We start from the raw sequence: 14,152 nt of genomic DNA, 5'->3' as shown, positions 1-14,152 counted from the left end.
ACGCTGCGCTAATTTCTAGCGGCACTAACAACACACCAATTTTTGTTTAGCGTTAGCGCTACACTACAGCCGCTACGCTGCGCTACGTTGCGCCAAGGCGCTTTCAGCGGAATTAAAAGGCCTTTTTTGCCTCAAAAAGTGCTGTAGCGCAGCGTAGCAAACACTCTTTTGCGCCCTGTGTGGTGTCCGGGTCACAGAGACATATTAGGCGATGAAATGGCGGATCAATTGGCCAACGAGGCGTTGGAGTCCCCCTCAACGCCTATTCTCAAAGTCAAACGTAATTGCAGGAAAGTCCACCGCAGGATCATGGGGTGTTTATTATCCAATAGCCCACTCTTTGGTAAATCAATTAACCTCAGGTCACTGTGCACTTAAAAAACACTTGCCCTCTGCCCCAATCGCGGGGCAAGAGAGACGGTTTTCCACCTGATGAATTTCTGCCCAAAGGTCAAAAACCAGCGGGCATCCGGAAGCAACTTCGAATCTTGAAAGTCCGGTTCAGAGCGGACAGGCTCGACGGTATTCTTGGCAATCTGAAACGGCTTTGACAACTTTTCTGCGCATCCCTTTTCTTGTTCTCCTTCCTCCGCCCTGTTTCCCCTCTGTTCCTTATCATGTTCAGTACGCAGACTTTAGTTTATCTCACTTAGCTTAGTGCATGCTTGTGTGCTCGACTTGAATGTTGTTTTTTTATTTCATACGGATGTTGCTCAGATTCATAGTGTTCAATGCCAAAGGCCAAATTTCACTTAAAAAAAAAGGATACATAGTTACATCGAAGTGTAGCCGCGGGGAGAGTGGGAAGTTGGAAGCGAGGAAGCTGCCTGGCGCTGAGCAGTCACTTCCAAGGCACAACTTTTCTCAGCCTGAACACCACTCACCAACAACCTCTCCACCAGCATGAGCCAAGCCAACAACGACCTCACGCCGATCACCGTCAAGAAGATTGCTTGCATTGGGGCTGGTCGGTTATCTTTTCCTGGACTTGCTCTCTAAAGATTGAATATATCTTGACTGATTGACACACTTCAACCTTGAATAGGCTACGTCGGGGGACCGACCTGTTCAGTGATCGCCTACAAATGTCCTCACATCCAAGGTAAGCTCACTGGTATTACCACCTTATCCATCGTATTACCACCTCATCCATAGATATTCAAGCTGATCATCTCGATCATGCAGTCACCATCGTGGATGTCAATCCAGACCGAATTAACCAATGGAATTCGGACTCCTTACCGATATTTGAACCCGGATTGGAAGAGATCATCCTCAAATGTCGTGGGAAGAACTTGTTCTTTGACACTGATATCGACAAAGCTATCAAGGAGGCCGATCTGATCTTTGTCTCAGTCAACACTCCCACCAAACAATCTGGAATAGGTTCCGGGTATGCTGCAGACCTGAGGTAGGTCCCCAAACTTGTCGCTCGAGGGTCCCAGCGATCATTGATCAATCCACTGATACATCGATGATCTAGTTATGTCGAGCTTTGTACCCGACGAATCGCAACAGTCGCAGCAACCTCGAAGATCGTCGTAGAGAAATCCACGGTGCCCTGCCGGACGGCGGAATCGATGCGAAAGATCCTCGAATCCAACTCCAAACCGAACCTGAACATCACCTTTGACATCCTCTCGAATCCCGAATTCTTGGCCGAAGGAACGGCCGTCAAAGATCTCCTCAACCCTGATCGGGTCTTGATCGGCTCCTTAGGTACCCCCTCTGGTAAACGTGCTCAGGCCGCCCTCGTTGATGTCTACGCAAATTGGGTGCCCAAAGAGAAGTGTGTGACCACTGGACTTTGGTCTTCCGAGCTCACTAAATTGGTCTGCACTCTCTCTCTCTCTATCTGTCTATCTCGTTAGTTTCACAGAGGTGAATTTTGATGTGATCTTGCTTTATTCACCCAGGCGGCTAATGCGTTACTAGCCCAGAGAATCTCATCGATCAACTCTCTCTCAGCAATCTGTGAAGTCACGGGTGCTGATATCGATGAAGTGGCTTATGCCTGTGGATTGGACGGTCGAATTGGGAACAAGTTTTTGAAAGCCTCCGTCGGATTTGGCGGGAGTTGTTTCCAAAAAGATATCTTAAATCTCGTCTATCTCTCCGAGTCTCTCCACCTCCAAGATGTGGCTGATTACTGGCGCCAAGTTGCGTACCTTTTATATTCTGATATGATCAATAAACAACCTAATAAAAAAAACTGATCGCGCATGTGCTTGTCCTCTACATACAGGTGATTATCATGAACGAGTCTCAAAAACGTCGGTTTACCACCAAAGTCGTCAAGGAGTTATTCAACACTATCCGGGGCAAGAAAATCACTGTTCTTGGCTTTGCGTTCAAAAAGGACACTGGCGATACACGATGTTCAGCCTCGATCACACTGATCAAGCAGTTCAGGGAGGAGGGGGCCCAGATCTCGATCTATGACCCTAAGGTCAAGGAGAATCAATACTGGCTCGACTTGGTCAATCCTCAAGTACCCGGGGATGATGAAGCAGGTAAGACATTTTCTTCTACTATCTTCTCCGCGTAAGACAGCTCATAATCAATACACCCCCATCTCAGCTCGAAAACAGATCACGATTTGTAAGTCTGCCGAAGAAGCTTGTCTTGGCGCGTCTGGAATAGTTGTGGCTACCGAGTGGGATGAAGTAAGTAGAGGATTCGTATAAACTTGCCGAAGAATGTTGTATACTCATCTTCGCTACTTGCATTCTTCATCCTAATCCCCCCAAAGTTCAAGAATTTGGATTGGAAGAAGATCTACGAGACTGTTGATAAACCGGCGTCGATCTTTGATGGTCGATTGATCTTGGACGAAAAGGCTCTAAAGCAGATCGGCTTCAAAGTGTTTGTGATCGGTAAAGGCGAGGAATTAAAATGATTCATCCATCTCTCGCCACATGCACACACACTTTCTCCATCCCAGCATAAAAATATTCTTCAGTCGTCTTTCACTTTCCCAAAACCTTTTTATCTTCTGTTTTCTCGCACGGACTTTTTCGCCTCATTTTCGTTCACTAGACTTTGCACTCCTAAAAAACGCAGCAGTTTCCTTTTTTTTTGTCTTTTTAGCACCTCTTCAATCATCATCGTGTAGATCCATCGCAATCAGTAGCAAATTCATGTTGTATGTACGTGTAGCATGTAGCAGTGTTGTTTATGTCGTTTAGAATCAATTTGAATTGTTCAATCGGTTTAGAAGTCGTTTAATTTCCGATATTATCATCATCATCTTTAGCATATTTTTCTTCAAAAGCGCAATAGATTTCATGGCCTTCATTTCTTCATTAGTTTTGTTATATATGTTTTTGGTGGCCCCGAGCTGGACTGCCAAACTTCAGACCAGAATAACGAACTTGTCAAAACCATATGAATTGAGCCGTTAACATAATCAGAAATCTAACAGGATGAAAATCGAGAATCAATCCACAGAGAAGCCAGTGGCAGCAGTCTCACAACCGCTGTTCCAACTCTCACCCCAGCGCCAGTGGCCTCTACGGACTCGGTGTAATCTATCTTGTCTGAGCCGTCGATCCACGCCGCTCGCCATCGTCATTTGCTAAGACTCAATATATTCCAGTCATTGGCGCTTGTCTCAGTCGGGAGTCGAACTGGCTAGAAGGGAATTGTCTGCATGTTGTTCTTTTTATTTTGGTAGCAAGTTTTGTTTATATAAAAGGATACTTTACATGTTTTTGGGTAATGCTCCCTGTTTGCTGTTTGATATATATATCTCAAATAGGTACCGCAATATTATAAATTTATGGCTAAACATTACAGAAAAAGTAAAACAGAGAAATCAGCTAAAACTGGACAGCAATAGTTATGGACAGGAACAGATCCGCTTGGTAATTTCTTAAAAGTAAAGATAAGGAAGAGCGACGTTATAGAGGGGTAGGGATGATCATAATAACATCGTTCGAAATTGAAGATTTTGTTCATTTGATAATGGGTGATATGGGATTTGAAAGCTAGATGAAAAGAAGAGAACACACTGAGATCTTAGACCAATTTTTGCGACCTGAAGTGAAAAGATAAGGACGTACGGGCAAGAAAGCGTGGAAGGTCAAGAGTCTTTCTTATTCTGGAGATCTTTCTTGTTCGTCGTGCCTTTCTGGTCATCATCACTTTCGGAGAGCGCAGTGAGGACGTAACCGATCAGAATGATATTGGTGACCACGATTGCCGAAATCGCGGCAGCAGTCGTGTTCGATTCTGGTGGTCGTGGCATGTACAAAAAAATATTTAACGACCAAATGGAACTCTCGTTAGAGGAGGTGAGAAATCTGATCGAGACAAACGGTCAAACCTTCAAAGACGTGTCCCAGGGTTCCAAAATACGTCCCAATCGGTAAAATGGCCTGGCAAGAACATCAACCAACAAAATTATTCTTCGAGGACAGGGACCTGTGAACGGAGAAAACTGAAAATATCGAGAATGATAGGAGTACCATCGACAAGCTGACGATCCCTAACTTGAAAATGGGACGACTGTTAGTAAGAAAGAGAAGACACCATCAATCCTAATATCAGGTTCGTGTTTGAAAAAAAATGTGATGATTTTTTGGAGGTGTAGCTCAACTTGTAATCCGATCCCACAAGCGTCCGTCCCCCACTTGCGGCTCGGGAATCCTGATCGGAAGGCGCCGGATTTTTATCGTCATGCTTCCGTTGTCTAAGCTTGTTCTCCGAGGTGCTCATCGTGCTATGAGGTTAACAGTGGTGGTTGTCCTGGTGGTCATCGGCGACAGACATGCCGGCCACCGGCCAGTCATACATACCGTGCAGATACCTCCCCCGTGGGGCCTCGATCGGGGAATGCAGCCGACGGCCCTGCCGGCAAAGTCCCGAGACTCATCGCACCCGAGGTGCACCCGACGGCTGGATATTCCCTCCTTGAAGGATGTCACCCGCACACGCGGGTCACATCCTATAAAGGCCACGGAATCTGCACAATACAGTCCGGCGGCGGGTCAGCTCTCATGTGTTGGTCTCGGGTCTCCAATCTTGGTTGAATCGCTAAGCTAGGTTGACTCCAAGTAACTCAACAGCAGGAGCTTTCCGCGGTGCTAAAATTCTGCCATGACTGGCTCCCAAGCTGATGCGGCCTGCTGTGTTGAGGGTAACATAGGTGACACAAGATCTAAGAGAGATGACAAGATGTCATGGACATGGTCCGGCACATTGAGTCAAGGTGTAATGATCATTCAGTGAGGATTGCATTGAGGGAAACAACTAGACTATATACATGCACAATATAGACTGAGTTGTGGGGTATAGATTAGAAGCATAATGCATAGTGAGATGCTAATACACTATCTCAACATGCTGAGGCATCTACCGCACAGATTAACATATCCTGAGATCTGACTAAACTCAGCTTTCACCAAGCCCCGAGTGCCCCTACTCAAGGTATGAACACCAGGAAAAAAAGTAGTCACTTGATGGCAAGTGACATGATGCAGCTTTGTTTTTAACTCCAATGCTGCCCCTCTCCACCAGCACATCTAGGGCTCACATGACAGGTGGAAGGAGCAAAGCAATCAATGTGACAAAACCAGATGATGGTCAGCTTTGGCCCTGGCCCTTCTAATGCTCAGCTTTTAACCTGGCTCAGCTGATGCCCAGATTTTGCCCTGGCCCATCTGATGCTCAGCTTTGGCACCGGCCACCTGATGATCATCTTTAGCCCTGGCACAGATGATTTTCAGCCTTGGTCATGGCTCAGCTGATGCTCAGATTTGGCCCTATTGTAGCTGAATTTCAGCTCTGGTCCTGTCCAAGCTTATCATCAGCTGGACAGAAATGAGGATCAGTCACCAGGAAAAAAAAAGTCACTTGATGGCAAGTGACAGGATCAACAATGGGAAGTTACGTTATCCGTAACAAAAAGTAACGGATAACATAACTGAATTGGTGCCGTTGTTGTTGTGCTAACGGCAGCGTTGTTTTAGTTGCGTTATTTTTTTGAATTTCTTTTCTATTTTTATAGACCTGTTGCGTTATACCCCGGAATCTGAGGAGGATAACGTGGGTTTTTTGCCAATTTTACGGTGCTTTTACGCCAGATAACGCGGTTAGCGCGTTATCAGCGCTATTTTTTGCGACATCAAGGCAGAAAGTCCCCTCTGTTACGTTATCCAAACAAGCGCAGGAACATTTCACTAGATAACAATAACACGTTATCTGGTAATGGTCACCAGGGAGGGATTTGTTGCACTCTCTAGAGAGTGCCAGACCGTAATTTTGTCATTTGCTTGGTATGATTTGAGTTCAATGTCATCTGTAACTTTGTTACCCCAATAGAAGGGTGAAGTTGTTGTGAAATGATCTGTCACTCAATGTCAACACATCATTATTGCTCTGTTGAACTTTTGTGTTTGGTTCATCATGATCATAATTTTGAACACAAGCTTCAATGCACAAAAGTGTTGCCAAGAATGTACCTATCCTTATGCTAAAATATAGCTTTAGCCAAGTGACAGGCAATATTTTTCATTACGGAATTGTTTTAATTCAAAAACCAAACAACACCACATTATGAAAAATACTTGTCAGGTATAGCAACTTCAGAGGATCAGCCAAATGGTGGATGAATCCTAGTGAGTGACATATTTCAGCCATGATATTATTTGGGGAGAGTGGTTTGGTATCAAATTTATATTCTTCAAGAACAGGGAAAAAGGTAGGAAAACCTGTGTAACATGCAATTTGACTCCCAGAAATACAAAATGTGAAACTACTGGATTTAGTTTTCCCTAAAATTTTTACTAAGTGATGGAACATTCAGGAATTTTAGATTCTGAAGTGTGAATCGCTTATTATCATTTCGGAATACACACCTTGTGTACAGGACTACACATTGTAAAATTTTCATACCTTTAATTAAGGGGCAGGCTTTATGCACTCCAAATATTTACTACATGCACTCCAAAAGTGGGCTAAATTGGAGTGTTCAGAAGTTCACTCCAATAAATATTTGGAGTGAACCTTTGTTCACTCCACAAGTGGACTAAATTGGAGTGTTCAGAAGTTCACTCCAACATTTATTGGAGTGGAAACTTGTGCACTCCAATCTTGAAACTTGGTCTGGTTCAAGATTGGAGTGTGCTACTGCACACTCCAATAAATACTGGAGTGCACACCTATTTTAAATACATGCATGCACTCCAAGCAACTCCTGCAGATCAACAAAGTCGTGCTTTGACCCTTAGAGACTCTGCCTCCCCCCTACAGACAAACTCCCACTACACTCACGTTCCTCCCCTTAAGACTAGGCCCCAAAGATTCCAGTGAGTCTGAGCCTATTTATCTTCTCTTTTTCCAAGGGAATCACTGGCCACACTTTTTTGGAATGCCCAGTGGTCCACACTCCAAAAAAATGAAATGGGTTGAACTCCACTCCACAGTTTGAGTGCCTAATTTTATACTCCATTTTTCTGGAGTGCACAAGTTTTCACTCCAATAAATATTGGAGGGAACTTCTGAATACTCCAATTTAGCCAACTTTTGGAGTGAACAAAGGTTCACTCCAAATATTTATTGGAGTGAACTTCTGAACACTCCAATTTAGCCCACTTTTGGAGTGAAACTTTGTTCACTCCCAAATTTATTGAAGTAGACACAAGTTCAATCCTTTTTTGGAGTGCATGTAGTAAATATTTGGAGTGCATAGAGCCTGCCCCTTAATTAAAACTTACTGAAAAATGCAGGGTTCAGAGCCACAAATAAAATTGTTCAACACCAAAGGGGGCTAGATTGGTGGAGGTTAACAGGAACTTCAATACCCCCTTGCTTCTGAAAACAGCTGGAGAAATAATTCAACAGTTTGCCTGAGACCTCCAAGGCAAACAGTCAATTGTTAAATGCTCACGCACATTTTGGTTTGGGTTATGTATGCCTTTTGTCTTTTAGATTGATTGTCTTCACATATTTTCCATGAATTTTATCCTGCACGTAGGATTAATTATTCACAGGTAACTTTGTTTCCATGTGCATGGTGCAAAAATGTGGTTTTGATTGCTCTTATCACATGCTACTTAAGTAGCACAGGCTAGCCTTTGGTACTGCAGACCTGCTGTATCCAGACCACTGAATATTATTGGCCTTGGAACAGCAGGAGTGGCACGCACATGTGAGGAAAAGAGTTAAAAAAATTTGTCTGGTGGTTTGAAGGTGGGCACAAGTAAACTATGGGCGCGCGGGGAAACTTGGATTGGTTTTGTATCCCCCTGTGTCCCCCGGGGAATGTTATTTTCTTATGTAATGTCCACCCTCAGGTTTGGGCAAACGTGAGGGTGGACATTGGCAAGTCGCTGGCACATGTACTGCAAGTTGATGAACAGTGTGTACTGTTCATCGCACTGGGAAAGTCCCAGCTGACTCCCGCACATGCTGGCAATCAAGCTGGGCGTATCCAAGCCTTGTAGGGAGTATAAACTGTTGAGGTTTCACTTGAGGACTGAGGGATTGAGAGGCGAGGAGGGGTTGAAAGAGGAGCTTTGCTGAAGGTTGTTGGTTCAGGTGGGGCTAGAGTGGTTTTGGCTCAGACTCAATGATTTTATTTCTTCTCCGAGGAGCAGACACAAACACACAACTAGAGAGCCCCCTGCTCAAGATCCAGAGGGGGCCTGGAAGCATGTAACACACATGACAACAGGAACAGGAAATGTCTGGAACTGGGACAGGAACAGTGACAGGAACAGGAACAGGAACAGGAACGAGGACAGGAACTGGAAAAGGGACAGGTACTGGGACAGGAACAGGAACAGGAACAGGAACGGGGACAGGAACATGAAAACTTAGAAAGAGAGCGGACTAAAAAGCTCAGATTCTGACACACCCCTGCGCAAACAGTCGGGGAACAGGGTGATTGAGTGGGGAGGAGAGAGAGAGAGAGGGTGAAACCTTTCACAGCGCACTAACTTCTGACTCGTGGCCATCGGAGTCGTCATTGGCAAGATTTCCTGGGAGAACATCAAAAGCTTTAGCGAGGTCGTTGACAGGATTGTTGATGGCTTCTACATTGAACATTGTAGGCGGAATGAACATGGAAAGGTTAGCTTTGGCTTCTTGTTTGGCCTTGAGGAACTGTTGGTACTGGACGAGTTTCTCAGGGTGAATCAAAAAAGCAGTTCTTGGCTTTGTGAGCGGCAGAGGGAAGATGACGGCCTTGAGGAAATTTTTGAGTAAGAAGCGCTGAGGCTTTGTCTGGGTTGGAGGAAACATTGACTAAAGGTTTGGATTGCGGAGAATTAGTATCGGCGCTTATCTGACTGTTGAGCATTTCAAGAACGGTCTCGTAAGTTACTTCCATGGATGACAAAGTACCAGAAGCAATGATTGAGTTGCAAATGTGGGACAGTTTGGCCGGGAGCTTCATGAGCATAATGTGACCAAGAGATTCCTTGTCAATTGTGGCATTGAGAGATTCTAAGACCGCGATACCATCCCAGAATGCCGAGATGAACTCCTGAATGTTATCGACTCGCAAAGGAAGATGAGACAGTCAATACCAAGCTTTAAACTTATTTGCTTGCTTCTTCAAAGCGCCGAATTCAAGTATGTTAGACCACAGCTTCTTGGGGCAGTGAGCACCACCATTCTTCTTGACACGACCGGAGACGGAGGAGTGGACCCGAGTTATGATTGTAGCATGAGCAAGATCCAATCTTTTGGACTGATTGAATTTGACTATCTTTCCATCGTCGCCACGGACCTTGGAGGGTTCTTTACCAATGACGAGCTGGTACAGTTCTTTAGCTTTTAGTACCAATGACATTTTCGAGACCCAGTTGACATAGTTGTCCTTGGTGAGCTCAGGCAGATGGAACTTATTGGAGCTGTCCATTGTTTAGCGGTGCAAGTATACGGAACGATGGGAGGAGACTTGACAAGACTGTAAATCTGTTGAGGTTTCACTTGAGGACTGAGGGATTGAGAGGTGAGGAGGAGGGGTTGAAAGAGGAGCTTTGCTGAAGGTTGTTGGCTCAGGTGGGGCTAGAGTGGTTTTGGCTCAGACTCAATGATTTTATTTCTTCTCCGAGGAGCGGACACAAACACACAACTAGAGAGCCCCCTGCACAAGATCCAGAGGGGGCCTGGAAGCATGTAACACACATGACAACAGGAACAGGACATGTCTGGAACTGGGACAGGAACAGGAACAGGAACAGGAACGAGGACAGGAACTGGGACAGGAACAGGAACAGGAACAGGAACAGGAACAGGAACGGGGACAGGAACATGAAAACTTAGAAAGAGAGCGGACTAAAAAGCTCAGATTCTGACATCAACTGCCTACCAAGCTCAGATAGGCCCAGATTGATGACCAGCATGTGCTGGTCATCGGGCTAGGGCTTCTCCGGCTCAACGACAAGCACGAACTGGTCATCAAACTGGCAGAGGCCGCGCTTGGTGACCAGCATGCACTTGTCATCAGCCCCCTGGCTCTCCAAGCTCAAACCCGGAGTACATAGGTCATCAAGCCAGGGAAGCCCTCGCGCAATGACCAGCACATGCTGGTCATCTATCTGGGATTTTATGAGCTCAGTAGGCAGTACATACTGTCCACCAAGCTCTTAAAAGCCCAGCTGAATGACCAGTACATGCTGTCTGTTGAGCTGGGATTTTCCCAGCGCAATGTGGGGTGCATGCCGGTTCACCAGGCTGAGAAAGGCTCTGCTCAACAACCATTATTTGCTGGTCATTGAGCTGAGATTTTCACAGCCTATTACCCTATAATCAATTGGATGGTGTCTCCACTTGATGGACAGTTCACACTAGTCATTGAGAGGAGAAAACCTTCATGTGATGGCCTTACAAACTGATCACTGAGCAGAGGATGTCTCAAATCAATGGCTAGTAATATACATGGCCATCAAGTGAAGCTCTCCAATCCATTGCCAGTACCCAGGCTCATTGATTGGAGTATGTCTCAACTTGATGGCCTTCCAAACCACCATTGAGCGGAGGCTTTTGCCACTCAATGCATGTCCATACTGGTACTCAATTGGAGGGTGTATCCACTTGATTTCCAGTACACACTTGCCAGTGGAGGATCCCTGTGGGTGCCAGCATGAGCAATTGATTTGAGAAAACCAATATTTGAGTTTAACTCACTGGAACACACAAGATTGGACATGGAACAACTCAGTATGAGTTCAGTATAAACATACAGCTGAACCACAATAAAGTTACACATGAGGGAATGGTTCACATCTGGCAGAATTCCAGGGAGAAATTATGGTCTGGCAATCTCTAGAGAGTGCAAACAATCCCTCCCTGGTGGGTGGGAAGTTACGTTACAAAAATACCGCTGAATAACGTACCGTAAGTAACTTCCCATTGCTGACATGATGCAGCTTTGGTTTCTGCTCCAAGTCTGCTCTTCCAGCACTTGTAGAGCTTGCAGTACTGCACCAGAGCACTCAATGTGGCACAGTGAGCTGACCCTAAATTCTTTCCCAGAAACAGCTGATGCTCATCAAAAGCTGAGCAGTAGGCATTGACTGAGCCTGGGCCAAAGCTGAGCATTGGCTGAGCCTGGGCCACAGCTGAGCATTGGCTATTCCAAGCCTGATAAAAAACCCAGTGTCAGCTGGACCAAGAATATTCCAAAACTGAGCATCAGCTTAGCCAACAATGGTCCAAAGCTGAGCATCATCTTGTAAAAGGCTTGTGCAGAGCTGAGGATCAGCTGGGACAATACTGTTCCAAAAATTAACACCAGCTGGGCCAAGAATTTTCATAAGCTGTGCATCAGCTGAGCCAATACTGGTCCAAAGATGAGCATTGGCTGAGCCAAGGCTCTTCCAAAGCTGAGAATGAGGTGTTTTAATACTATTCAAAAGATGAGTATCAACTGATCCAAGGCTATTCCACAGCTGAGCATCAGCTGAGCCAAGCCAAGGCTGGTCCACAGCTGAGAATTTTCTGAGCCTAGGCTGTTCCACAGATGAGCACTAACTGAGCAAATTCTGGTCCACAGCTGAGCATCAGCTGAGCCAAGTCTGGTCCACAGCTGAGCATCAGCTGAGCCAAGTCTGGTCCACAGCTGAGCATCAGCTGAGCCAAGTCTGGTCCACAAATTGGCATCAGCTGTTACAGGAGTGGTCAGAAGCTGAGAATTGGCTGCGCCAAGATTTATCCAAAGCTGAAAGTAAGCTGAGCCAAAACTGGTCCAAAGCTAATGCCTCATTTTTTGAGGCCATTACTGGCATCATCCCCTGGATAATGCAATAACAAGCAAACAAAGCTGTTTTTGATCCAAAGTTTTCTAGTTCTCTGCACCTCCCAATAACATAAATAGCCCAAAAAAGAAGCTCTTACGGTCACATGATAACATAGCACACTGCAGCTACAAGTAATGGTAACTGTAAAAGCCAAAGAAATGTTACATTACCTTTAAATTGTGATTATCTGTAACATATCTACCCACTTTTTCTGGAATTCCCATCACCTTACATTCTTCTTCCTATCCCCAACCACTTCTGCCACTCCAAGTTCCACATCAACCATTTTCTCAACAAACCAATCAATCATCTGTCTGAGACAAAGAAAACTTGCCTGTGACCCAATTAATTCTACCCCTCATTCCCCTGATCTTGTGAGATCTGCCCAGATCTATGGCTTTGGGCAATGAGCAGTTTTTTTGCTGCCTCTGGCTCCTAACCAACCACTTTCAAGCCCTTTCCTGTGGCTACTTGATCTATTCACTCTCTTCTCCTCAGATTTTCTTTCCATCCACTCTAAAATAATATTTCTTATGGCCACTTTTGTATTGAAACTAGCAGTGGCTAAGCCTTGGATCAGTATCCTGTTAATTCTAATTACCCATCCCCCACCAGTGTGGAGTTCTGGCGCGTACTCAGGGTCAAGACACTAGGAACAAGGCTTCAAGATCATCAAGACCTTCAATACCCGGCGGGCGGCGCGAGCAACATCCTCAAGATCTTTCCAGGCTCCTGTTCTCATTTCTCTCTCTCTCTCTTCCTTCCTTTCTTTTCCTTTTCTTTTCTTTTCTTCTTGTTGGTTGTTTTGTCTTTGATTCCTCTTTCTTTTATTATTTCTTTACATATGTTTTTTTTATGTTTCTTCCTTGCGCGCGTTGGATGGTTGAGTTGGTGGCGGGTTTGTTTTGGTTTTGTTTGTTTCCTCAACCTCTGTTGCTGTTTCGTCTCTTTGGTTGTTCTTTTTTCTTCCTTTGCTCATCTTAGTTGTAGGGGCGCGGCGGGCACGAGGGCTCGTCGCGCGGCATGTCGCGGGCCTGAATCCAAGTTCAGCCGAACTTGGAGGGGTAATCCGCATGGTATTCTGGTCTCCTGGGAGAGGAAGAAGATATCATCACGTTTTCTGAGCTTATTGATCCCGGACCGTGTCGATCCATCCCCACATCCTCTTTTGAGTTTGAGTACCCGAGTCTTCTGAGTTTCTCCCTTCATCTAATCACTTCCTGATACTCCGACGACCGCGCCGGCTTCTCCTGGAGTTTCTTTCTTCTTTCCAAGCTTTTCTACCCAACCAAAACCGCCGAGGGTATTCCAACTCCCTCGTTCCCTCTCACCAAATCCCCTCCCACCGCTATCACATCTTTCGACCCGTATCCGAATACTTTTGCAGGACCACAGACAAGGGCAGCACTCAAGCAAATTCCCCTCAACCGACTGCCTCAGCTCAGCCCTGACAGGAGTCCATATTTGGTCCCCCGAGCCGGAATCGAACCAGCGACCTCAAGATTTACAGTCTCGCCTCAGGATTTCGAGACGGACTGGCGGTCTTAGCAGTCTCAAGGCGTTTCAGGAACTTTGTTTCAGGAGCAAGACGATTGGATTTCTTTTCTTTTCATTTGTTTGTTTGTGTTACCAGCGGGGCACAGGAGGATCAAAGTAAGTCCCCTCCATAGTAGCACCTCCGGGCTCTCTACACACCGTTGTTAGCATTACCTGCCACGCTGTGAGCCGCCGTCGTTCGCTTTTCTTTCTCTGCTCGCAGTCTGAAGATCGTCAAGATCAACATGGCCGACCCAGTCACCGTTGAGCCCGTCAAGATCAAGCCTCCGCACGGGAAGACGCTGAGGTTCGATGGAACCAATGTAGAGCGTTTTCTCCAGCAGTATCACATCGCGGCCCGTCTG

General features: G+C 45.7%; 2 protein-coding genes across 2 annotated transcripts; one reads left to right on the top strand and one right to left on the bottom strand.

The window, feature by feature from the left end:
• Positions 1 to 903: 903 nt before the first annotated feature.
• PtA15_12A12 (uncharacterized protein) lies at positions 904 to 2,899 on the top strand (the record flags this gene model as incomplete). Its single annotated transcript, XM_053161708.1, has 8 exons — positions 904 to 967; positions 1,046 to 1,102; positions 1,186 to 1,411; positions 1,484 to 1,832; positions 1,917 to 2,159; positions 2,246 to 2,513; positions 2,581 to 2,666; positions 2,753 to 2,899. 8 exons carry the CDS (start codon positions 904 to 906, stop codon positions 2,897 to 2,899), a joined length of 1,440 nt encoding a protein of 479 aa, XP_053025582.1.
• Positions 2,900 to 4,084: 1,185 nt separating this feature from the next.
• PtA15_12A11 (uncharacterized protein) lies at positions 4,085 to 4,719 on the bottom strand (the record flags this gene model as incomplete). The annotated part of the gene is made up of 4 exons (XM_053161697.1): positions 4,085 to 4,233; positions 4,328 to 4,379; positions 4,470 to 4,509; positions 4,601 to 4,719. 4 exons carry the CDS (start codon positions 4,717 to 4,719, stop codon positions 4,085 to 4,087), a joined length of 360 nt encoding a protein of 119 aa, XP_053025581.1.
• Positions 4,720 to 14,152: the final 9,433 nt, after the last annotated feature.

Source organism: Puccinia triticina, chromosome 12A, assembly GCF_026914185.1.
Source record: "Puccinia triticina chromosome 12A, complete sequence".
Taxonomy (NCBI): Eukaryota; Fungi; Basidiomycota; class Pucciniomycetes; order Pucciniales; family Pucciniaceae; genus Puccinia; species Puccinia triticina.
Note: the sequence above shows the minus strand (reverse complement) of the source record. Positions and strands in the feature narration are given on the sequence as shown.